Source organism: Podarcis pityusensis (genome assembly GCF_964106645.2).
Source record: "Podarcis pityusensis genome assembly, chromosome: Z".
In the NCBI taxonomy this organism is placed as follows: domain Eukaryota; kingdom Metazoa; phylum Chordata; class Lepidosauria; order Squamata; family Lacertidae; genus Podarcis; species Podarcis pityusensis.
In genome coordinates this window covers 25,141,928-25,167,703 of record NC_138044.1, presented here as the reverse complement: position 1 = coordinate 25,167,703, position 25,776 = coordinate 25,141,928, and the positions used below count along the sequence as shown (strand labels likewise).

Sequence of the window (25,776 nt, the reverse complement as noted above, 5' to 3'; positions counted from 1 at the left end):
TGAATGATTGCAATGGTATAATTTTGTAAACAGAGTGTATTGAAAAAATACATATTTTGGGGTGATTGAGTGCAAAAATGCATATAATACATGCAATTTTTATGAGAACTCATAATGCATTTTCTCAAAAAACCTGCAGAAAATGAGATGAAATGGAATGATGACTGAGTGCTAGATAAAATAAAATGGGACAGCCTTAGGCTGCTCTGTCTAACCCTAACTAGGGATTAACAAAGTGATCCCTATGGCCAACTCCCAGGCTGTTTTCATCCATTAGTGTTAGTATTTTAAAATGTTTCTTTTTTTATTCTTTTCTTTTCTTTCTTTCTTTCTTTCTTCTTTTTTTTGTTTTTGCTGACTCTCAGCATGTAAGTTCTTCTGTTTGCTTTCATAGCCATATCTTCAGAAACAAAAGAAAACAAAAATTCAAACCCCCATGCATCTAGACCTTTTCCCTTTCCTCCCCCCGCTTTTGCTGCCTTATTTTGTCATTCCCCCAAGAAGCATAAATGCAGATACACAATCCTGAGTAAGTCCAATTATGCTTCATTTTTTCCGGCAAAAAGCAACTGAACATCAACATGGGAGAGCCAAATTAAATATGTACTTTTGTTTAGTGTAAGAGGAGCTGATGTTCTGGAATGTACAAGAGTGTTTCGGAAAGGAACAGCAGTTCTCAACATGCAGTCCTGCTGGCCAAAACCTCTGTTGTTTCTGTCTGAAATGCCCTTGTAAAGTCAGGCTTTTTAATTTGGTGTTTCTTTTCTTTATTCTTTATTCTTCTTCTTCTTATTATTAGCCAGGAATTCCTAAAATGAAGCAAGGTGCAAAAAAGAATGATGTTCAGTGTTGTGACATTAAGATGCCCTGATTGTCAGGGAAAGAGTTCAAGGTGATGTGAATAGGTGATGTGTCACTAAATAGATCCATTAGTGCAAGGATTTCCACAGGTGCAGTTGAACTTCCCCTTCCTCTCCACTGGGAGACCCTGGAGAACTGCTGCCAGTCAAAATGAACAGCACTAGGCTAGATGGGCAAATAGTCTGACATAGAAACATAGAATTATAGAGCTGGAAGGGACCACGAGGGTCATCTAGTCCAACCCCCTGATGTATAAGGCATTGCTTTGCCTTTCCATTTTTCTTGTTAACAGAGGTTTCATTCATTAAAACTATGCTGCAAGGGATTGTGAACATACCTGCTTATTCACTAATCTGCCCGTTTCACAAGGGTTCTTCTACTTCCTGCTTTTACCCCATGCTGCCAACCTCAGCGAAGGTAGCACTATAAAAAGGGATGTACCTGCCCTACGTGCAATTAGAGAGACACATGAAACCATGTTCAAAAAGTGCAAATGCCAAACTATTGAGACACTGGATGAGAAAGAAGCTCTTGTTTTGCGTAGCAAGCCACAAATCAGCAAGAAGCAATATGCTAGAAAACAAAATGCTAAGCATTTAAGCAGTGCATTTGAATAGCACATTTAATACAAATCAACAATACATATTTCTGTCCTGAAGCAAGCACTGAAAAAAGCAGCAATGTAATGTTTCAGTATGTTTTGGTTTGAACTGGGGAGGGGGGAGAATGGTGGTGGAGGGTGCCTATTGTCTAGCAGCTGTGACACCAAGAACACATCACCTCCTAAGCCCTGGGACAGTTTTGTAACTGCTGTGTGTGTGTGTGTGTGTGTGTGTGTGTGTGTGTGTGTGTGTAAACACTACAAGCATATATGCTGCTTATCATTTTTTTCTAGGGTGGACAGCATGCCTGAAATAAGAATGGTGCAAGATGGTTGGCTGAACCAGACTTGACAGCATATATATGTGGACAAGGCAAGCTGTGAAGCTGTGATAGCACCACAGGTGAAAGAGTTACTCTACCCACTGTTAAAATATCCCTTCCCAGAAAAATGAGATAGCCACCACTGGATGTGTGAAGTTTTTTCCATTGCATAAAAATGAGCACGGCATGAAAGGAATGTAGATGTTTAGATAAACATCTGTGCCACTGGAGGATCTCACATCTCTCCCAATTTTGTGTTTAGACAAAACAAATCTGATCTTCCTATCCCTTCTTTTCGGAATCTACTCCGTGAAACTAATTGGAAATAATGGCAAATGCTGCACTGAATAAATGTGTAGAAATGCAGGAGCAGAGAAATAGTGAAAATGGCATTTTCTGGGCACAAGCCATGGAGCTCTGCTTCTTTGCAAATACCATTAAATGAATGTGGGACAGAGCAGGGGAAAGAAGGGCTTTCATTTTGGTGCACTGCATTGTCTTCTCTCTCTGTGTGTGTGCGTGTGTGTGCGTGTGTGCTCGCGTATGTGTGCACTTGTGTGTGTCTTCCAGTTATCAAGAAGCAAAATGCACACCTCATAAATACAGAATATAAAATGCACCTTTGAAATTCCATTTCTGGTTGCCCTAGTCTTGTGGTCTATGTGTGCAATTCAGTCCAGCCAGGCAACTACAGCTGAAGTCATAACTCCACTTAACCTCCACTTATCTAGGGAGGGAGCCCCATTTAATCCAACAGGACCAACTTCTGAGTAGACATTTCAAGGTCTAATATTAGGTGTCTACGGTGTTCTGCTTGTTTGTTTTTTTAAGTAAGAAGAGCCCTCATCAATGAGTTTCTTCCAGTAGTGTAGTGGTAGCTCAGCCAGGCAATGCTTTGGGGGAATGAAAAGTTCTTAGATTTCAAACTATATCCATTACTACCTGTATGTGGACTATTAAATATGTAAACAATTTCTGTCTTCCCAGTCTGCGTGAAAGAGGTTGAGAATGTGGATATATAGGTAGGAATTCAATGTTGTGCTATTCTGACCATTCCATCAGCAAATGCGTTTATGCTTGCTAAGCAGAATAATCCTTTCCCTACACTGCTCTGGGGATACTCCTGACCTCCCTGAGCAGATGGGTGTGGAGATGGGGAAAGCCCCATTGTGCTAGTGGGAGCCGTCGTGCTGGCTTCTGCTAGTGTGCTGGGTTAATTCGAGTCATAACCCTCAACATGTAAAAGGACCATAGCCTGCACCAAACCATTGGTCCATGTAGTCCAGTACAGTATTACTGAACATGGCTCCAGGTCCTTCTGTGTTTTGATACCTGAGATCCCACTGGGTGCAGGCAGGGACTGAACTTGAACCTTTCTATATGCAAAATATAAGCTCTTCCACTGACCTGTGCTCCTGTTTTATGCAAGCATGAAGACGCTATTTATATACAGTCAATTCTCCATTTACTTGGGGTTTACATTCCAAGGCACCACATATCTAAGTGAAATCACGTATATTTCAAACACCACTGCAAAAGCATGCAAAGACCCTGTCCTGTTCTGCCCCTTTTGAATGACATTTCTATGACATTTTCAGGTCACTTCCAGGTTCAGTGCAATGTGTGTGTGCATGGTCAAATACCTATTGAACACACGTAAATGGTAGGGGTTGCTGTATGATGAAGCTATCTCATAATATTGCACTTGTAGTAAAGGCTGTACCCCTATGTACATATATATCTCGGAGAACTCCCACTGAAAGTGGGGCTTACTTCTAAGTAAACATGCATAGGATTGCACTGTAGAGAGTCTGTCCAGAGGCACGCCCCATTGACTTCAATTGGAGTTGCTTCCAGGAGGTATTAAGGGTGGTTAACCTGTGGTTATTGGTCCACAATTCACATCAACCTCAGCCAGCACCATGGCCATTGGTCAGTTGGAGTTGGAAGGTGGAGTCCAAAATGTGGAAGACCAAAGTTTCCTTGCACCATGTTTATAGGATTGCAGCCTTATCAGCCCAGTCCTAACCTTGGACTCAGCTATACAACTGCAAATGAAATGCTTTAAAGTGTGTTTTAAGTGCAATATAAAAAATGGCACTAGATGGCGATGGTGAGCCTTATGGAAAATTCAATGTATTTTTAAAAATGCTTTAAAAAAGCATTTTCAGAATGGTTTTTATATGTGTGTGGATTCCACCCTTGTCTAAGTAAGTTCCAGTGAATTCCGTGGGCTCACACTCAGGTAAATGGGGTTAGGATTGCAGCCTTGGTTTCTTAATCGTTACATCTCCTGTACTGCTCTTGATTAGGGATGGGTGGATCTGCCAATTTTGTTTCCTCTCAGTCTCTCGTTTTTCTAATCTTAAATTGTGTTCTCCACATTGCCATATCAGTTTGAAAATTCATTTCCCTTTTCAAAGTCAATGTAAAAACCAACCAGCATTTTAGTCCTTTGCATTTTTGCAAAGCGATTTCCTCTGCGATAATGCATTTTTCTTACTTTCACCAATTTATGATTTATTTTTTTGGGGTGCACATTGTACCCTAGTACAGTGGTACCTTGGGTTAGGTACTTAATTCGTTCCGGAGGTCCGTTCTTAACCTGAAACTGTTCTTAACCTGAAGCACCACTTTAGCTAGTGGGGCCTCCTGCTGCTGCTGCACCGCCGGAGCACGATTTCTGTTCTCATTCTGAAGCAAAGTTCTTAACCCGAGGTACTATTTCTGGGTTAGCAGAGTCTGTAACCTGAAGCATATGTAACCTGAAGCGTATGTAACCTGAAGCATATGTAACCCGAGGTACCACTGTATATGCATTTTTGTTGACATTATTTGACTGCACCACTTAATTGTATAACTTGGAGAAGTGAGAATTCTGAAGGATGACTGTGTTTGGTTCATATCTTGTTTTGGAATGTGCGAATCAGGTAGGCTTCCCATCATACAAACTAAATTGCATTTAGTCCCCCCATCCCGCTTGATACATTAGCTCTTGTCGCCTTCCAGTAATGTTGCATTTGGCAGGAAGATAAAGCCCACTGTTGCATCTACTCACTGGGGCTGGAGAAGGATGATGGTGAGAAAATGACGAGAGAGGCTTCACTTCCCATTATAAATGCCAAGAGAGAGACCCAATTGTAGTCATACTCAGAGTAGACCCACTGAAAGTAATGGATCTAAGTTAGCGATGACCATTAATTTCAATGGGTCTACTATGAGTAGAGCTAACATTGGATATTTTCCATTTATTTCATTTGCCTTGCCCAATCACTGCTTCTAGTCAGTGAAAATGTTTTTTTTTTTAAAAAAAAACCTTCTAATTTAGTAGAGGCTAAAATGGGATGAGGAGGACATGTCGGGAGCAATCCTGAACTCAGCGCTCTGCAGAAACTATTGTTGGTCTCCAGCACATACTGCAAAAAGGGAATGGAAAGTTTTACTCTTCTGTTTTGGTACAGAGCAACCTGATCTGCACAGGCTTTGCTATTTTTGTTCTCCTTTGTTTACATTCTCAGTGCCTTTTCCTTTTTTTTAAAAAAGACATGCAGGCACTTATCCTCACATTTACCCTGATCATAATGAATACATCATAGCTAAGCACATCCAAAGGTACATAAATGGTGAGAATCATTGCTGCATTATTTGAGCTGACATCCCCTATGCAGGCCTTAGAAAACTAGCTAGGTCAAATATGTCCCTATGGATCTGGTTTATCAGCAGAAAGACCACTACATCTTCTCCTGCCCATTCCCTTCCCCCTGCAAGCACTTTGCTGTGAATTTCTGACTACATTGTATGTTCCACAGTGACGCCAGCACTCCTTCAGTGGAAGCCCTCTGAGCCGTCCTTATTTAGCTGCAGAAGCAAAGCTATTTATTCTAGCCAAGGTGATTAATCTCTGACACTGTGGATATTTAAGTTTTGTTATCTATGTTGGGAAGGAGCTCCTAACTTCCAGTCTTGAACTGAAGGGAGATGGGTGTTAATATCTCCAAACAATTTATGGAAATATAAATCCAAAATACGTTGCTTCACCAAATCCAAAGTTTGCTTTTTGCCTTGCTTTAGCTAAAATTCTATTGAGAAACCCTGTTGTAGCTATCAACGTATGGACTAATTTAACCTGGAATCTGGAATGCTAATGAGTGCTAACTTGGAAAGTTTCTGGCACTCCCCATAAGGCAACTTGATCCAATAAGTTGTTGTTGTTGTTATCAGTCCTATACTGATATAAACACATATATCCAGAACTAAATATTACAAAAGAAAGTTTAAAAAGGTATACATTCTACATAATTAACAGGAAACTAAAATACTATCTTAAAGATTTCAAAATAAAACATTAAAAAGGTCACTACAGAATGCACATTTAAGACAGCAAAGTTAAAAACAGAAAATGGAGCAGGGAGCAGCAGTGATACCTGGAGGCCCCCACGAGCCTGCAGTGACTACTGGTCTGAATGGAAACATTGCAAGAGCATCCCAAATCTGTTCCATTACTACTACAGTGGTACCTCGGGTTAAGAACTTAATTCGTTCTGGAAGTCCGTTCTTAACCTGAAACTGTTCTTAACCTGAAGCACCACTTTAGCTAATGGAGCCTCCTGCTGCTGCCGCACCGTCGGAGCATGATTTCTGTTCTCATCCTGAAGCAAAGTTCTTAACCTGAAGCACTATTTCTGGATTAGTGGAGTCTGTAACCTGAAGCATATGTAACCTGAAGCGTATGTAACCTGAGGTACCACTGTATACCTATGGGGAGGCACCTTCCTGTAAGCAGTGGAAGAGAGATTATGAGAACTGCAAAGCATGGGAGAAGACAAAAAGTTCAGAGGCTAAGGACTCCCTATGCAAGAGTGAAAGAGAGCAGGTTATGGAGAAACAGAAGTATGCTCCGGTGTGGAACTTGAGGAAAGGTCCTCCCGTAAGCTGGTATCTGCCTCTGGATGAAGATAAACCCAAATGATGAGGCCCTGGAATACCAGGTGTTGGACTTCTGGGTGAACCTTCTATAGAACACTAACACTGTGCTGTATAGAAGAGTTCTCAGCCATAAACCCATGCTCCCAGCAACAAAAAACAACAACAACAAAAACAAAAAAAACCCACCAGAAAACATTACAAAAGGAAATCAAATATAAATGTGCATTTAAAACAGCATAATTAGCAAGATAATAAATTATTTATACTATGTACTAAAGATGCCACGTTTGGCAAATTAGCCAGTGCTGAAAACAGGAAAGATAGTGTACAGTTAGGTACTTGAAATATTGTTCTCAGGTATTGATTTTGAAAAGATTCAATTGTTTGCAAATCTGTTACCCCAGAGCTATACAGACCAGCTGTTACACTGCTTTTGTCTGAAAACTTTAAGTGTAGGCTGAATTACTTGACCTCCTTTGCCAAAATAAGAATTGATTATTACCTTAATTGTTTGTCCAACATTTCTCTAGTTGACAATGCAGGCACTTCCAAGTTTTACCCTGAACTAGTAAAAGTGATCTCTAAATATTTAAATTGTTTAATTTGAACTGTGATAGAGGTCCACCAATGTTGTCTTCAATCCTTCTCAACCCCCATAATCTGTGCTTTACCATAACTGATAGCTAATAGTTCAGATGCAGAGTCACTTCAAAAACATGGAGGCAAAGGCTCAGCGTAGCTTAAAAGTCAGGGGAGGGGAACCTCTGGCCTTCAAGGAAAGTTTAGCCTGCCAGGCCATGAGCCCAAATCATGCTCACTTGCCCCACATCTGCCATTACACCTAACAGTTGGATCCTGAGCTGGAAAGCAGGATCAGACTCCGTGTCTGAGTGGCCCTGAGGAGACCAGAGAAGAAAGACGCTTAATCAACTGTCACCATCTAGTTCCCATAGTGGCCCCTCAGCCCCTCAGTGGTCACCACTGAAGAACCTGAAGAACCACTGAAGAACCTGAAGAACCACTGAAGAACCTGAAGAACCATCTTGCCCTGAGGGGAGGAGAGAAGAAAGAAGTTTGAGGAATTGTCACTATTTAGCTCCAGCCACACTCTCTTTCCTCAGAGCTAAACCTGGCACTGGCCTCCTTTCTGGTTGGCATGTGTCCTTGAACTCTGATTATGAGTCTTGCTTTCCTAGATGGATGATAGGGAGAGGTGTGTGTGGAAACTATCCTACCACACAAAGGTAACATTTACATTTGTTGAGCTACCCACCTCCTTGGGCAACTGGCCCCTGGAAGGTTTCCCTTGGCCTGGACAAAAAGGCTCCCCACTTCTGGTCTATATCAACGGGCAGCGGCTCCCTGGGGGTTCAGGTCAGAACCTTCTTCAGCCTTACCTAGATGTGATAGAGACTGAAACATGGGCCTTTTGCATGCTCTACCCCTGAACTATGGTCCCTTCCAGTAGTGGAGGAGTTTGTGTCCCAGAATGACTCCTCCAGGGTGAAAGTTTCCAAGTGTGGGTCTTGGGCCATGATCCGATGGAAAAATTTCCATTCTGCATTTGCACCCCCCTGCTTGGAAAATTTTCCATGACTATTTTTTTCCATGGAAATGTTTCCACTTTTGGAAATGTGCTGTTTCATAAAATTAATCAGTAACATAACATGAATTAACATAACAGAGATCAAACTGGGCACCAGTAGAGAAATATGAATAGTTGGTACAAATTATATATTTTCCCCATTTGTTTTCCTCATTCATGACTTACTTTATTTGTGTATCCCCTCCTTACCCCTTTCCTTGCAATTTTTTTGTTAATACTCTTTCATCTTTTTTTAAAAAAGTGTGTGTGTGTGTATTATATTACACACACACACACACACACACAATTTTTTCATTTGTATACCTACAATGCCCATGATGTGTATTTTTTTCTTTTTAAAAGCAGTAAAGCTGTTGAATTAAAAATAAACCGTTAAAATAATTTTCTTTTTTAAAATGTTTTTTATTACAGTAAATATTTCTTAAGTATACAAAAACAGTATGATGTCTCTTTCTTCAAGTTGTGATTTCTACGATTCAGTTGCTTTTGTTATGAGACATTAATTATACATACAATGTTAGGTTAGGGGGGAAAGAGGGGGAGTGGTGCATGAGGTGGGGTCGGGTGGTTATGTTTCTATTCTTCTGTTTAGTGTATGTGTGGGGTCTTGTGTCAGCGTTACTTGTATGGGTTTTCTTACTATTCACTTGTTGTGTTTCCTTGGTGATGAGAGAGGTAGAGGGTGGCCTAGAGTGTGATTGGTTGTCCTTGGGTGGCTGTAGTGAGATTTATTTGTGTGTGTGTGTGTGTGTGTGTGTGTGTGTGTAAAATCAGGTTAACCAGATTGATTTGTATGCTGTTGGCGGAGTTTTGTCATTATCTTGTTGGGCTGTGTGCGTGATAAAGGGGAGCCATACTGGGGTGAAGGCGTCTTCTTCTATTTGTCCCCGTGTCAGTTTCAGTTTATTGGTTAATTTTCCAATAGGGCTGTTTCCCATACTACTTGATACCAATGGTCCATAGTTACTCCTGATAGGTCTCTCCAATGCCTGGCTATGATGATTCTGGCTGCTGAGAGTAGGTGGGTTATGAGCTCAATATGATGTGAGTGGGCATTATTGTCTTGAAAGATGTTTAGCAGAGCCAGTTCTGGGGTGACTTCTAATACTTGCTTAGTTATTTTGCATATTTCTTGTATGGTTGCTGTCCAGAATTGTTGGGTTTTGGGACATTCCCACCACATGTGTAGGTATGTGCCTATGGAGGCGCATCCTCTCCAGCATTTTGGCAAGGTTCCTGGGTGTATTAGTGCTAGTTTCCTTGGTGTTAGTTACCATCTGTAGGTGAGTTTCAGGGTGAGTTCCTTCCTTTTTGCTGAAATGGATCTAAAGAGGTTTAGACCACATTCTAGTCCATTGAGTGAGGTTAATCTCATAGCCCATGTCGTCCTCCCATTGTTTTTTGATTATGTCAAGGGGGTTTGTGGGATTTTGGAGTAGTATTTTATATATTGTGGATACCATCCCTTTGCTGTGTCCCTTTGTTGTTAGGAGGAGGTTTTCGAAAGTTGTCAAGGGCCTAGTTGCTGTTGATTTCACTACTGAGTACCGTAGTCTAGGAAGGCATGTAGTTGATGGTGTGATAGCCAAGGCATTTGGGTATCTCCTAGTTTGTCTTTTATTTCCTGTGTTGATATGGGTTTATTGTTTTTGTAGAAGTCTGCTAGGCGGTATAAGCCCTTGGCCTGCCAAGTTTTTATCTGGAGGTTTTGTTCTGCATGGTGGAATAGTGGGTGGTGTGCCAGGGGTATTAGTGGGGTTGGGGTTGGGGACAGTTTATCTACTTCTTCTTTCCATGCTTTAAGCATGGTCTGTGTAAACCTGTTCAATGTTGTGGGGATTTTCCTTAGTTAGTTTGGGATGAATGGGTATTCTGTGGTGTGGGTATTTTCAATTGTGTCTCTTTCCAGGTGTACCCATCTAATTATGTTCTTACTTGTAGTTGTATTTGTGGAAGTTGCTCACATGCATTTTACTCTAAGGTTTTGGTGGAGTAAGATCTGGGGATTTAGTTTTGGAGCAGAAATTTTCAGAGCACAATAGACAGACTAGAGGAGCTCAAATATGGAAATCTGTCTTCATTACCTGGTATCCCTTCATTGTTTATATGAATAAACAAGATGGTAAATTACTTCCTCTGATTTAGCAAAGACCCTTGTGGTCAGACATGATTCCTAACCATTACTGGTCATTGGTTTTATGAAAACTTAGCCTATTTTACATTCTATTGTGCATTCTGCCTCAGTTGTGAGAGCTTACAGCATCAAATATCAAATCTGTGCCAAGAAATGAAAAATTTCCTTAATAAAGGATTGTGGTTGGGGGAAGATACGTAATAACACCCCATTTCATTTTTTTGAGGGGGGGGGGGACTTCACATGGAAACATGCACACTGAGTCATGTGTGCACAAAGACACATCCTCCCATTTTCCAAAGCATTCCAGATATTTTCCTTTCACAACGCTACCAAGCATCAAAAGGACAGACTGCCGGCTCTTTGGGAAAGTTTTGCAACAAATAACTTCTGCAGCTGTTGAACATAATGCCTTAACACCACAGAAGGGTAACGTTTCCTTAAATAATTTGCCTAAATAGGCGGCACATGGCTGAAAGTAATGCCAACATTTAAAAAAGAACGAGACAAGCAGGAAAATTCGCGAAAATAGCCATGCTGTCAGCAGGGCCAGCCCAAGAAATTTCGGCGACTAAGACAAGTCATCAAATGCATCTCTTCCTGCTATGCAACCTGACTAGTACATTTTCCACATTTATATAGCACCAAGCACTCACCAGCAATTTGGCATCTCCACAGTGCTGAGCGCCTGATAGCAATTATAATAAAGAAAGAGGAAAATTTCTATGGTTGTACAACAGCAAGCACTCTCCAGCCCCTAGGCAGCATAGCCAGCGGTCAGGGATGATGTAACACTGAAGAGTCAGTGTGGTGTTGTGATTAGAGTGTTGTACTAGGTCCTGGAAGAGAAGAGTTCAACTCCCCATTCGGCTATGAAGTTCACAGTAATAACGGTAAATTAAATCACAGTTATCCAGTAATGTGCCACTCTGGTTTAATGTAATGCCAGGAATGAAGTGCAAAACAGGTGAGCAAGGCAACTAAAGAGCATTCCACTTTTACTCTTGTTACTGGGTGGATAAACCATGGCTTGTATGAATCTGGGAAAGATCATTCAAACTTAGCTCTTTTGCATTTCCACTTGTCCTGTGACTTCCACAGGTCCGAGTAGTTTTCCCTTTGCCCACTGCTTTCCCCTGGAAAACCCACTCTTTAGTGATAAATCTGAACAAACAACAATTGATTGTCATTTGTTCTGATTCCACGCTAAACAGTGGGTATTCCCAAGGGAAAGCAGCAATGCAAACTGAAATATGGATAAGCCCCCAGTCAGTGAGGGCTGGCAGAAATGGAGTCAAAATGACCCAAAGGACAGCATACTTGGAGATTCTTGATACCTTCCTTTTTTTTTAAAAAAAGGAACAACTCCCCATTCCCTTAGCATATGTGTCACTGGCACTGCAGTCTTCTGGAATCATTATAGATTTTATTATAGAGATTGTGAAACTATCATTTCCAGACTGACATGCATCTTTTGTTTTAATTCCCCCTCTTCAAATGATGACACAATTTTAAAGCTCCCCCCGCTCCTGCTTGTAATAGGAATAAAAGGTATCATTTATTTCAATGACCAAAGAAAGGCTTTTCCAGGATTTCTAAAGACACTTTCCAGTTGACTCACTGTTATGTTAACTTTTTTTGTTTTTAGTCTTTCTTTTTTGGAGTTGGGATAGTGGATGAGAAAAGAGGTGGAACATTGTTTGCTTTCCCTGGTTTTTATATTATACTGGCTAACCCCACTCCAAGAAACCCCTTGTTAAACACTATCAGGGTCTCTAGGCATGGTGTTAATGCTGGTGGCACTTTGAAAGACAGACGTGAGTAGACAGCCAGCCCATATAATCCTTCTTAGGCTGCCTTTAAAGGTCTATAAAATGTAATAAAGGAAAGAGTCTCATTAGTTGGAGGTAGGGGGGCTGATTGCATTGCCGACCACACTCAGCTTACAGCTGCTTCGTATGCAACTGTTTACCCACACAGCAAGACATGGGCTTAATTCACTTAGTAGACATACCATTTTAATTTTCTTACCTAGTGCAACTTGTTCCATATTACCTAGCAGGTATCTCAGACTGCAATCCCAAACCCACCTACCTTGGAGAACACCCTTTGAATCCCCGTCCAGCTCTAAAACTCTATGGTTCTATAAGACTTACTTCTGATTAGACATGATAAGGATTACTGCCTAAGTGAGACTGGTGGTCTTTGTCTCATTTCAGTTTAAGTCTCTTCTGTGTTTGAATGCATGTTCATTTTGGATGCACTCATCAGAATGTCATTTCTGACTAGGGGAGGAGGGAGAAAAGGAGATTCTCAGGTCTGCTTCTGTACATATTCTGTGGCCCCTTTTGGGTAGAAACACTTTTCTTCCTCTCTCATAGTACTGGAACTTGTGAACATCCCACGAAGAATGTTGGAATATTCAGAACAGATAAAATAAAGGACTCCTTCACACAGCACATAGCTAAACTAATGGAACTCACAGCTACAGGAGGCAGTGGTGGCCGCCAACTTGGATGGCTTTAAAAGAAGATTAGACAAATTAAGGGAGAGCAAAGCTACCAATGACTACCAGCCGTGATGGCTATGTTCTACCTTCACTGTCATAGGCGGTATGTCTCTGAATACCAGTTGCTGGAAATTACAGGTGGGCAGAGTGCTGTTGCACTCATGTTCTGTTTTGGGGCTTCCAACAGACATCTGTGCTGCACTAAATGAGTCACTGACCTGACACAGCAGGCTCCTCTTCTGTTCTTCTGTTCATACAGACTGACTTGAACTATGGTATATTGGAAAACCAACAGGAGGTAAAGCCTAAAAGCAAGTGATCTACTGTACCAACAAGTTAGTTTGCCTTTCTGCCTGTTGCCGCACCCACCCACCGGTTCAGGTCAATTTTGCTTTACTCCTTATTAAAACAACATACTGAGTGTTGAGAGTAGGGGAACAAGTGTGCTAGCTCCACCCTTCATTCCTGATGCCCTCCACAAGTTGGAGGGCTACCTTGTTCACCAGGGAGCTGTTCTATCATGTAGCTTCCCTTGCATGACACAGAACCCTGGAAAATCAGGGTTCTACATTCTAGAGCAGGTATTCTAGAGCACTGCAGGCAGAGGGCAACCAAGAAGGCAAGTATGGTAGGATCTCCAGTCCCACATCTCTCCTCCCCTTCATGTACTGATTTCATTCAGAAGACTAACACTTCTAGCTTGGGTCATAGGGTAGAGAGGCCCTGGGAAGCAAACATCTGGAAAGTTAGGGACAAATCCTGGAGGAAATTGGGAAGGCAGGAGTGGATACAACATTGGTTCTGGAGAGTGCAGGGAAGGGTAAAGATGAAATCTGACACAAAGTTCTGATCACTGCCAGAACTTTGATTTTGCTGGATTTTCAGACACTAATACAGGCTGATACAACATTGGGCGTGATTTTATTTTTTTAGCTCATTGGATCAGCAAAATACTGGCTGCGTTAACAAACAACTTGAAAGCTGATCAGAGCAGCAGAGGATTAATTTCATGCACAAATTAACAGTCACCGTTGGCTGCAGTAGCAGAAAAAGCTTGCTTACATACCAGTAGCTGTTGTGCAATTAAGAAGATCCTTCCACTACCTTTTTAAAAAAATTTACATCAACCCTTGATTATATATTTGGGATTAGGATTACTTCCCCCCTGCTGCCTGCACAATATGTAATAAATCTATTTCTTCTTCATCATAAACCGGCTGGGAAAAGAGCCACTGTGCTTGAAGCTGTTTGTCTGCTTTTAGTGGCTGACACATTAGCTCTTTTATGTTGTGAAATAAGTCTTCACTTTCTTAACATCAGCCAGGCCTGGTACATAAACCTCTTGCCCTGAGGGAGGCCTTACCTTTGACTGCTTAAGTGGCAATGTTTTTGAAATTCCACCCCAGAGCTAAACTGGGCTTATGATCATCCCAGCATGCATTGCACCCATGCTGATGGCACAGGGCCTGCGGGGACGAGGTGAAGTGATTGCTGGCAAAATCCTCAAACTCTGTAAATTGTATTTCCACTTACACTGGCTTACAGGTGATTTCAATTGTACAAACACAGATTGGCCTTTCCTCAGATATATCACTTCAGACTGTAGTCATAGTTGTGGGAAGCTTCCCATGCATCGTTGTGAAAAACAATAAGCAAACTCTCTCTGCATACCAGCAGCCAGAAAAACCATCTCATCAGGAAGGAGGCTAGGCTACAACATTATTTATACATTGTGTTGTTGTTGTTTAGTCGTTTAGTCGTTTCCGACTCTTTGTGACCCCATGGACCAGAGCACGCCAGGCACTCCTGTCTTCCACTGCCTCCCACAGTTTGGTCAAACTCATGCTGGTAGCTTCGAGAACACTATCCAACCATCTTGTCCTCTGTCATCCCCTTCTCCTTGTGCCCTCCATCTTTCCCAACATCATGGTCTTTTCCAGGGAGTCTTCTCTTCTCATGAGGTGGCCAAAGTATTGAAGTCTCAGCTTCAGGATCTGTCCTTCCAGTGAGCACTCAGGCCTGATTTCCTTAAGAATGGAGAGGTTTGATCTTGCAGTCCATGGGACTCTCAAGAGTCTCCTCCAGCACCATACATACATACATACATACATACATAGTTATAACCCAGCCTTCATCAAATGGTCCCTGGGTCTCTGACTTACAGAAACATCACACTTAAAATAAGCACAATGTTCCTTTAAAATAATAAAGTAAAACCACAAACACCACCAACAGGAAGATAACAAAACAGGGGGACAGAACTGCAGTGCTCAGCCATGCACAGGAATATAGGAGGATAGTAAACACACATGCAAACAAAGGCCTGGGCAAATATGTGTGTCATGACTGATCATTGAAATAGCACATGGTGATGGCCCAAGAAGCATCCATTCAAGAAATGGGGAGTCACCACGGAGAATGCCCTTGCATGTGTCACCACCCCTTGAACCTCAGAGGGTGGTAGCACTTCCAACAGGGCCTCCCCTGCTGCTCCTCTTCACGCCTAGGCAGGTCATTATGGGAGGAAGCACTTTCAGATAAACCCCTCCCCCTGACTTTCTAGCTTTTCATTCAAAGTAAATGGAGGTTTTGTATGGTTGTTTTCAGCATGGAGGAGCACTCATGAAGGACCATACTATGTATGATTCCTACCTATTTGACTCCATATTTAGTCCTGCTGCTAAATTTGGTTTAAAAGCAAGGATGCTGGGTTAAATGACATCTGCTGTAATTGGCTGCATTCACATAGCAGTTTATTCCATTTTCCCGATGTTTCTCTAACAGTTAATTTCTGCATTATATTTGACTATAAAACACAGCATAAAAGCCACGTCTGGAAATATAGCACAATACTGTATAGGGCATGTTTAGCTCTTATTTCCGGGTTACTTGTTTTCAGAATAATCTGTTTGCAAATAACACAGAAATTAGCACTAAATTGCAATTATAAGTACTTATACTAAGAACAATATATTAACAGTTAACTATTCCGAAATCAAAGTACTTTTTTGTTTGTTTGTTTGTTTGTTTGTTTGTTTGTTTGTTTACATAGAAGAAATTCAGATTCTTTGATTGTATGGGGCACAATAGAATTTAACAAGTTTCCTCCTATAAATATTTAGGCATATGGTTTCATGAAACTGTAAGGGTGGAAGGTATGGGAAAAACATGCCAGGACTAAAGTGGAACAAAAACAATTTTCTAAAAGGATGGGGAATTTCTTCCAGTAGCTATACAGGTTTATAAAGCCAAATATTGTTTTTGGGGCACAAACTTGGTTTCCTGATTTTAAGCATTCATTCAAAGGAACTCAAACTTTTCCCCCTTAAGGTTAATATTCAACATTTCAAGGCATGCCACTTGAGCCACCCTTAATCTGGAAGCCAGCCTGAACTCTTTAAAGCGCCTAGTGTGGATTTATTCTATTCATTTTTTGGCTTTGCTGCTATCTTGTGTTTACTCCTAATGCCTTGGCTTCTAAGGTAATGTTCTGCTCTTTTGAATCACGTTGGCTGAAGGCTGTGGTGCAAAAGGTCACTTCAAGGGTTTTTCACCTTCTTACCTGTTAACTCAGGATCTAAACGGTGCTAAATCAATTGTTTAACAGTGGCTTTCTGAATATAGATTTCCAAGCGCTCCAAGGAATTGCACAGGGATCCTGCTTCTCCCAGTGGATGTGGTTAATCATGTCTCCCCTGCAGAGACTGAATGCCATATTTGGGATGGTAAACTATGTATCTCTGAATGTAGGAAGGTTTTATCTTTGGCAAAGTTTAATGTTCTTCCTTCCAATTTGTTATAAGGTAGGTACCCAATGAACCATAGATGCTGCCCTTGTAAAAAGGTCGAGAAGGAGTCTGTCTTCCATGTCCTTTTCTGGCAAGCAGTTACGAGAGACCTAATAGATCCCATTATACAGTCACTGCCTGGCCACTCTTCTGAGTCTCTTATGGTCGATTTGCTCCAGGGATCCAGTCATGGGGCAAGTGGCAAAGTTTTTGACTATGTCCAGCCATACTAGACCACTTATGACTCTATCTCTCTATATCTAATCTATCTATCTATCTATCTATCTATCTATCTATCTATCTATCTATCTGTCTATCATCTATCTATCTTTCTATCTATCATCTATCTATCTATCTAATCTATCTATCATCTACACACACACATTTAGCTGTGTTTTTCATTTGTATTAATGTGTACTTTTATTACTTGTCAATTTTTATAAAATTAAATGGTCTGTTGAATGCAAATAAAGTGTTGTTGATGATGACTACTGCAATGCATTGTTTGTGGGGCTGCCTTTGAAGACAGTTCAGGAACTACAGCAAGTGCAAAAGGTGGTAGCTATATTGTCAATTGGGACAAGAAGGCACAAGTTCTAGCCTGACTGCACTGACTGCTGATTTTGTTGAACCCAATTCAAACAGCTGTTTTTGACCTTCTGTGGCTCAGGGCCCTGATAGCTAAAGTCGCCTTTCCCCAAATGAACTTTCCTAGACCCTGATATCAACTGAGGCCATTCAGGAAGGTCTGGTGAGTAACACTGAGAGAACAGGCCTTCTCTATATTAGTAACCCATCTACAGAATGCTTTACCCAAGGAGGTCATCTGGCATCAACTTTATTTCTCATTTGGTACCCGGCGAACATGTTTTTGTTTTTCCAGGGTAGCATCAATGAATGGATGTTTTACTCCGGTTATGTTTCCATATGTTTATGTATATTTATTAATGTTTTACATTCCTGTTGTAAATCACTTTGGGACTTTTGTTGTGGGAAGCGATTCATAAATTCAATAAACCTAACCCAGCTAAGCCTGCCTTTCATTGGTCACCAGCAGTCACTGACTAACATGCCTCATGGCGTTGTGGTAATGACCCAACAGAGGGGGAAGTTATGCATGTCTCCCTCAGTCCCTTAGAGGAAAGACCAGGATAGATAATGGAAAATGTTTGGCTCATTCTGCAAAGAATACATTACATAGATGTTGGTTCTGAGAAACTGTCAAAATTAGAATATGTGTTGCCTCTTTTGTGTCAAAGACTGCTTTACAGAATGGCAATTGTCTAACACAATGAAATGCACATTAGGCCCATCCCCATGAGAGAGAAACTTTCCTGTTTGGAACAACTTCAAGTTTATTAACTTATAAAAGTGATAGAACAAATACATAAATAATGGTTACAAGTATGTGTCTTGGGAAGTGGGTGGGGAGAAGCCCAACCTAAACCCAGGCTATGGTGTATATTTGTTAATCTTAAGCAAACTCACTATATTGGTGCTTCCTTTTCCTTAAAAAGTTGTTATCATACAAATAAATACACAGTCTGCACCCCACCTTTCTTGTCACAAATACAGAAAGTAATTCACTTTTCTTTCAAAAATAAAAAATAAGTACTGTACACTTTCCATGAACTTCCCACCTCACAGTGGTATACTCCAGAAATAGGTATACCACACCTTATCTGCTAATAATTAGGCCTAAGTGCTCATTAAGTTTCCACTGAGAGAGGTGCTTGATGCTTCAGATTATACTTCCATGTCTGGGAAGAATCACTTTGTAGACCACTCTGGCTATGGTGGGACTAAATCCAACGCTTCTCTTCTGTTTGCAAAACAACTCCCACTTGCACAACATGCAAGTAAATAATTACTTGCATGTAAATAATTACTCCCACTTCCCCTCCCTGCTACAACCCCCTCATGCAAAATCTGTTCCAGATGGGTTTTTTGGGGGGGTCCTCTGGAACAGCCTTTGTGTATGTATGGGGAGAAGCAGAGGAAGGGGAAGTGGGGTGTTGGATACAACTCCAGCATTGCACCTGACAAAGTAGGCCTTTGGCTATGAGAGCCCACACAGCAGACTTCAAATGTGCACCAGCTGTTGCCGTAACTTTACTGTGATGCAGGAAGTGCCTTCTGCTGAGTCAAACCATCAAGTTCAGTATCCTCTACAACAGGGACAAGACAACATGGTGTCCTCCAGGTTGCTGGACCACAGCTTCCACATCCTGACCATAGGCCATGGAAGTTGAGGGCTGATGGGAGCTGCAGTCCAATAGCATCCGGTGGGCTCCACGTTGGCTATCCCTGATCTGCACTACTGACTGGCAATGACTCTCCACTGATTCAAGCAGGAGTCCCACCCAGTCCAGGCTTACCTGGAGAGTGAACCCAGGGACTAAACCTGGAATAAAGTGTGAGTTCTACCACTAAGGTAAGGCCCCTTCCTTGCTGTGGCGTTTGCCAGTTTTGGTGAGTGCTACCTTCCTGAAATGAATCATAACTAAAATATTGATCAGCTCCTACCTTCCGTTTTACATGGTGTGAAACAATGGACAGAAGCTGATGGCAGGGAGGTTGCTTAGAAAGCCATGTGCAAATGATATAGCAGTGAAGCCATTAGCATAGCTTAATGCATGAAGCATAGTATAGTTGAAAGGATCGGTGGGAATGTGGCCTGCAGTTCTGGCAAGAAATGATACTTCCTTCCCCAGGCCAAACTGGAGGCTCTTCCAGACCTACTGTTTACAGCACTATAGGTACTGTTACTTCTTGTTTTCTGGAGTGAAATTGTAGCAGACTGCCCACCCCATTGGTCACTTGTCATTGTTCTTTGGAGGGTGGTATCATATTTTCACATTGAGAAAAGTTCTGTGCCTGTAGCCTCACCTCTTCCATTCTATTGTTCCACCAACCAGTAAAACTCACAATTATGAGCACAAACACAAGTTACTGATAGGCTTTTTGCGGCTGGGGTGTCTGTGTGCATGTAGGTATATAACACTTGGAATTCTGGCTCTATGGGAATTTAGGAGCATAGGCAGCAGGAACTACTTGAGTTCACTGCTTCAGACTGAGCTAGCCTCTAGTGTCACTCTATCAAAAAGGATAGGGAAAATATGGGAAACAGAAACTGCTGAAACTCACCCCTCCCCCCAAAAAAGAAATTGGGAAATTGCATGACACCTTCCTCACAATGCAGAATTTGCAGAACTGTTCCAGAAATTCCACAAATGTTGGAAATTTTGTGATGGAAGAAAAAGTAGTCTTGAGAACTGAAATGTTGCAGAATAGCAATGGAATGACAATGATGCCATGTGGAAACACACAGAAAAATCTGGAAAAACAGCAGCTGAAGGTATGATTGGAAGGTCCCTTAACTGTGTGATTACATTGTGTGAATGTATTTTTTAAAGACTAAATAGCAGAAGTATGCATGTAAAGGAGCTGCAACTCTTCATTTCCCAGCTACTCAGTGCATAGGATTGGGGCCCCTGGCCTACTATTTACTCTTAAAAAAATCATTCTCAAGATGCACCATTTCTTTTTTCCCTCTTCTCCATCCCTTCAGAGCATCATAAGCAGTTTAAAGTTCTTCATGTGCTCCAGGGATTATGACTTCATTAAGGCTGCTTGGCGGCCAAGATGCATGCTAAAAGGGACCACAGGAAAATAGCTTTGAGCTACCTATACCGAGTTGGAAATGAGTGAAAATGATTTAAAAAGGAGCCTTTCGCTCAAATTAGTAGAAAAATAGAGTGATTTGTGCTAATGTCTGCTATTTCAACAGTTAACAGGAAAACTATGCATTACACGCTCATGCACGCAACAACACCCTGATGCCAGTTTTCGGAAAGCAAGGTTAAGAGTGGAGAAGCAAAGGAAGGGACAGGGAGTGCTTAAACTAAGGTCAGAGAACCTCAGGTACAGAGGCAAATTATGCCCTGCCCCCGCCTCTCTGCCTGCCACTTGGAACTCTCCTCAGGCCACACTCCCATCACCCTGCCCTACACTCTCTTCCAGTTCTGTTGCCTGGCTGGAATATGTCCCATGAACTGTAAAAATGTCCCTGGCTTGCTTGGATAGAGAGATGCACGCCCAGAAAGCAGCATGGCTGGACTGGAGCCTACTCTGTAAAGGTAAGAGTCACATCCATTGCCACATCCACCCCTGGCAGGTTGCACATGTGGAAATGTGACCCTTCAGCTGAAAAATGTTCCCTGCATCTGGCTTAATCCTTTGATCACCAGCCCTTTTTTATGATGATGATGATGTTGATGATGACTAAAATCATTTCTCCAAGCTACTTCCACCCGGGCAGGGGGCGTGTTTTCCACATGTGTGTTTATGAGGGATAAGCACCTTTCCTGCCTGCCTGCCTGCCCCCTCTCTTGAAGCTGCTTTGCTCTTAAAACAAAACAAAACAAGACCAGCATCAAGGCAGTATTGTACATTTTAACATGTAATGTGTCATTAGCCCCAGAGGCACTGCGCCAAAAGCCATGGTACCTATTAGTCTGAAATCTCACTTTATATTCTAAGCTCTCCAATATTGCTGTCAGAGTCATTTCCAGATCTGCATATAAAACATTTTCATTTTTGTTGTTAGGCCTTTTCCTTGATCATTAAGCTTGCCGGATCTAATTACTATTATTATTTTTCCCAAACCAGTAAAGCCACGACCCTTTACATGAAGCTAAACCCTCCCGTTGTCTCCTGCCAGTAACACAGCCTCCTAAGTCTTCCGGAGAGATACTGAAAAGCCTGAGACAGATCTACATGAAGGAGCAGGTTACATTGGGCATGAGATGAATATTGACTTGCATTATAAGTTTGGCTTTTAGGGCTTTTAGGAGAAGCAGATTAAGCCCGCAGTCCAGCTGCAGATCCATGCCTTCATCGGCTTTCTGGCGTTTCTCTCTTAGCAGTGGTCCTTCTCAGACTTCTCCAGGTACAAAACCTTTACCAAATCTTCCAGCTCTGTCCTGCACACCCGAGCTTCACACATTTGGCTTATCTGAGCTTCTCCCTCACTGAATATTTTCCACTGGCCTAAAACAAAACACAAACAAATATTTCACTTCAAAGCAGAGGCACCAAATATGTCACAGCACAGTGAAGCTTTTTATCATGTGGAAGCACATCTGAACCCCAGAAGGTTGATGGGAAGAGCCTCTATACATTCATGTCTTTCCTAAGAGAATTTTCATCCCAAAGACATTTGGGTCTCACTGGTTTACATTAGCATCACACAGTTGCCTAAAAGATCATGGAAACTGTAGTTTGCCCCATGCACAGTTCCCAGCGCCCTTAACAAACTACAGTTTCTGGGCTTCTTTGTGAGAAGCCATGTGCTTGAAATGTATGGTGTTGATGTGACCTATAGTTATCATTGGAGGAGGACATGGCTGCCTGTCTGGAAGCTTGAATAGCAGCACTTCTGCTAAGAGGTGAGGAAACACACGGCAACATTTTGTTGTAGACATAATACCAATGAAAGAACTACATATTGACTCAAACCACAAGGCTTTAAGGAGTCAGTCCATCCATTCAGTTGCTCAACATCAACTCTAGAACCGTGAAGTGCAGAGAGATTGAGAGATGTGTGTGCAATGGTAAACTTTACATGCCTACTTTGCTATTTTTTGCTGTAGCCTTGATGTCAAACTAGGCATTATTGGGAAGCCCTTGAATAAAATCTCTTGTGGGCTTCAAAAGCATTAATAACGGCTATAGCTCCTGCCAACCTAGCAGTTTGAAAGCACGTCAAAGTGCAAGTAGATAAATAGGTACCGCTCTGGCGGGAAGGTAAACGGCGTTTCCGTGTGCTGCTCTGGTTCACTAGAAGCGGCTTAGTCATGCTGGCCACATGACCGGGAAGCTGTACGCCGGCTCCCTCGGCCAATAAAGCGAGATGAGTGCCGCAACCTCAGAGTCAGTCACGACTGGACCTAATGGTCAGGGGTCCCTTTACCTTTACCTTTACCTTTACAGACAGAAAACAGAGAAAATCCTGTTTGCTATTTGTTCTTTCCTGCAACTAACTGTGGAAACATATGAAGCAATGCATAGACAGAGGCAGGTGCTTTCCCTTTTGTATCATGCTCATTCAGTGGAATCTATTTGGATACCTCCAAGGTCTTCTTTACAGCAAAAAAAATCCAGAGATCGCAATTTGAGAGCAAAGGCATCTGGCAGCACAGACAAGGAATTCTAGGGTGTTCTAGCTCTTGCTGACTATCTCTGGTCAGATTACAATTTGGCTCTAGGGAACTGTGTATCCCACCCACTTGCTACATATCAGAAATTCCTGGAAGAGATCAGTTAAGAAGGCTTAATTTTGCCAGTCATTCTTGACTTTCAGTAGGCTTTAGCTTTTGACTCACTCCACGTACATGTAAACAAATCAGAGGCTGAAAAGAATCAAGGGATTGTTTGTCTAGTACCACTGATCATGTAAACAGCCCTTTGATTCACACAAATGAAATAAAGATCAGAATATTTTCAAAAGTTGCTGCCTTGGAATTTTTCTTGGTATGGTCAGATTGTGGGCTTTTCTAGACAACCTGTTTATTGAGCACCCATCAGGGCCAGATTTAGATGAAGACAGGCCCTAGGCTGCTCCACTTGTGAGCCCCTCCCCCACCCTCATGACTAGAAGAAACGGAAGTGTTATAAACAAAATTGAGTGAAGCCAAGGATGATGATGGGTATTTAAAATTCTTCAATTCACAATTTCTCCTCTAAAGGACATAAGATATTATTGTTTAATACCACAGTGATTTTAAAAAATGTGTAAATGTTAAAATTGACACTGAAAAACTTTTGCAATAACTGAACTTTTGTGGAATAAGCATTATTTTTTAGGAAAATGAAGTTGTAAAACACACATTGAGTTTACAAATTTTATTGCCTGGGAAATGTAAATAATATGATCATGGTTACCTGACAATGTGGCACTTTTAGAATCTACTTTATGTTGTCATTAAACAGTCAGTTTTAAAATACATATTAAGAAGTAAACTACAACCATCAAATACAGTATGACTAAAAATGTTTCCTCCCTAGCCTTCCTTATAGCAAAATCACCCAAAACTTCATCAAAATTTGTTTGTCTAAGTTTGTCACTTTCAATGTACATAATGCTAAGTGCGGACAATCTCTCTTGAGACATTGTGGCCCATAATTCATTTTTAATCCTTTTGAGTCTTGAAAAACTCCTCTCTCCTGAGCAGTTAGTGACCATAAAGCTATGAAATAGTCACAAGATTGCTTCCACATTAGGAAAGGCCATCTGAATTTTTTTCTTGTATATAATTTGATAAAGGTCTGTATGAGACAGAGAGTGCTCTGCTGTAAGCCTATGTCTTTGTCTCATGTACAGGTGAAAGTGCAAAGTTCATCAAGAAGTTTGAGGTCAATATCTTCTGGGTATGCTTTCATCAACAGTTCAACACCTTGCTGAATTTCTTGCTTAGATGCTGTCAGATTAGCAAGAATGGAAAACACTTGTGCAATATCACTGTACACAGTACTTCTTCTTTTTAAAATGGCTTCAAGTGCATCTAATATAGGAATTAAGGATTTTATCCTAAACTTATCTCTTGAAGAAAGTGCATCTAAGGCACCAGGTGCACTTCTGTCATTTCTTTGCCGTTCCCTTACTCGTTGTCTCCTTGTTTTGTAGTTGACATTTGGCAAGCTGGTTTTTGCTTGTTTCTCAAGCTCATCAAAATCTTCTCTAGTTTTCCTTAAAAAATCCAGAAGTGAACTGTACAAACTTGCACAAGAACTCAATAACAGGTCTGATTTCTGAAGGGCTTTGCTGACCTTGTGAAAATGACCTAGCACATGGGTCAAAAAATAGGGCCCCACTGGCTGGCCCTGAGTCTCATAGTTGCTGGGCCTGAGCTGCCCTGCCCTCACATGAAGTCTTGGGTTTGCAATTTTGGGAGAGGGCAAACTGCCTGCTGGGGGGTGGGCGGGCTGGGGAGACCCCCTAGATCTAGAGGCCCTAGGCTTCAGCCTACTTAGCCCATACATAAATCCGGCACTGGCACCCACCCTGATTTGCTTGCAGGAAGCTTCTGTGGAAGTTAGATTATATCTCATCTAGATCGAGCACCCATTCTGATTTGTTTGCCTTGTTAATATATGACAAAGGACATCCTGACTTGCTCGGAGGGTGTTTATAGGTCTTCCTATTATTTGTTCACTTCACACTTTCTAATCCATTTCTGTCTCACTTTCTAAACTGCAAAAAGTCAGATTCTTTTTTTTTTTACGTGGCTTTGTTTCGCTAGGGTAACAAAGCCTTTAACTGTGGAAATCTAAAGTTCTGATACGTGCTTAAATTTCGCCCACAAAATAGTGACAATGTGGAAGCACCCTTTATCGAGACATTGGCAAGTGAAGTTAATTTGCTTGATGTGCTAATTCATATAAGCACACAAGAAGAGCCTGCTGGATCTCCTCAATGACCCATCATCCTGTTCTCACAGTGACCAGCGAAGCATGCTGTCAGGGGTTCAGGAGCAGAGGCACAGGAAAGGGAGGAAATAGAGAGCGAGGGGGAGGAGTCCGAAGGAAATGTTAGCGATGACAGCGGTCCGAGGTCTCTGAGTCTTTCCAGCGAATCGGAAGATTCACAGAAAGGGGCTCCCATGGTCAGAGCAAGGGGGGTGCCTAGGGGGACACCCCAGGAAGAAGGGGCCAGAGGGGACTCAGAGAGCAGCAGTTGGAAATCAGGACCAGCGTCCACACCAGAGTGCAGTAGGGGGGAGGAGTCCCAGGCATCGGGATCAGGCGGCGCACTGCCAGTGGGAGGACATGAGTCAGGATTGGCCACGCCTCCATCGGGGAGCGAGGAAACGGTCGAGAGGAAGGTTGAAGGCTGGGCGCGCGCGCCAAGTTCAAATGTACAGGAGGGCGGCGCAGTTGGCAGCCCGGATAGGGAGCCAGGTCCCAAAGCCCGCCGAAAAGAGGGGGAGGAGTCAGGGGGGTCAACGTCAGCGTCAGAAGAATCCAG

General features: G+C 42.0%; 1 protein-coding gene and 1 pseudogene across 2 annotated transcripts in view; one reads left to right on the top strand and one right to left on the bottom strand.

Annotated features, from left to right (window-relative positions):
• The first annotated feature begins 4,670 nt into the window (after positions 1-4,670).
• Positions 4,671-6,853, top strand: LOC308468905 (synaptic plasticity regulator PANTS pseudogene; annotated as a pseudogene). The gene is made up of 3 exons: positions 4,671-4,715; positions 6,139-6,295; positions 6,540-6,853. The product of its transcript is annotated as a synaptic plasticity regulator PANTS pseudogene (transcript).
• Positions 6,854-18,078: 11,225 nt separating this feature from the next.
• Positions 18,079-25,776, bottom strand: part of CHRDL1 (chordin like 1) — a 49,276-nt gene continuing 41,578 nt past the window's right edge. The window contains exon 12 of the mRNA XM_080990550.1: positions 18,079-21,800. Within this exon, the coding sequence (XP_080846676.1) occupies positions 21,670-21,800 (131 nt within the window). The 3' untranslated portion in view covers positions 18,079-21,669. The remainder of the gene's footprint in view (positions 21,801-25,776) is intronic.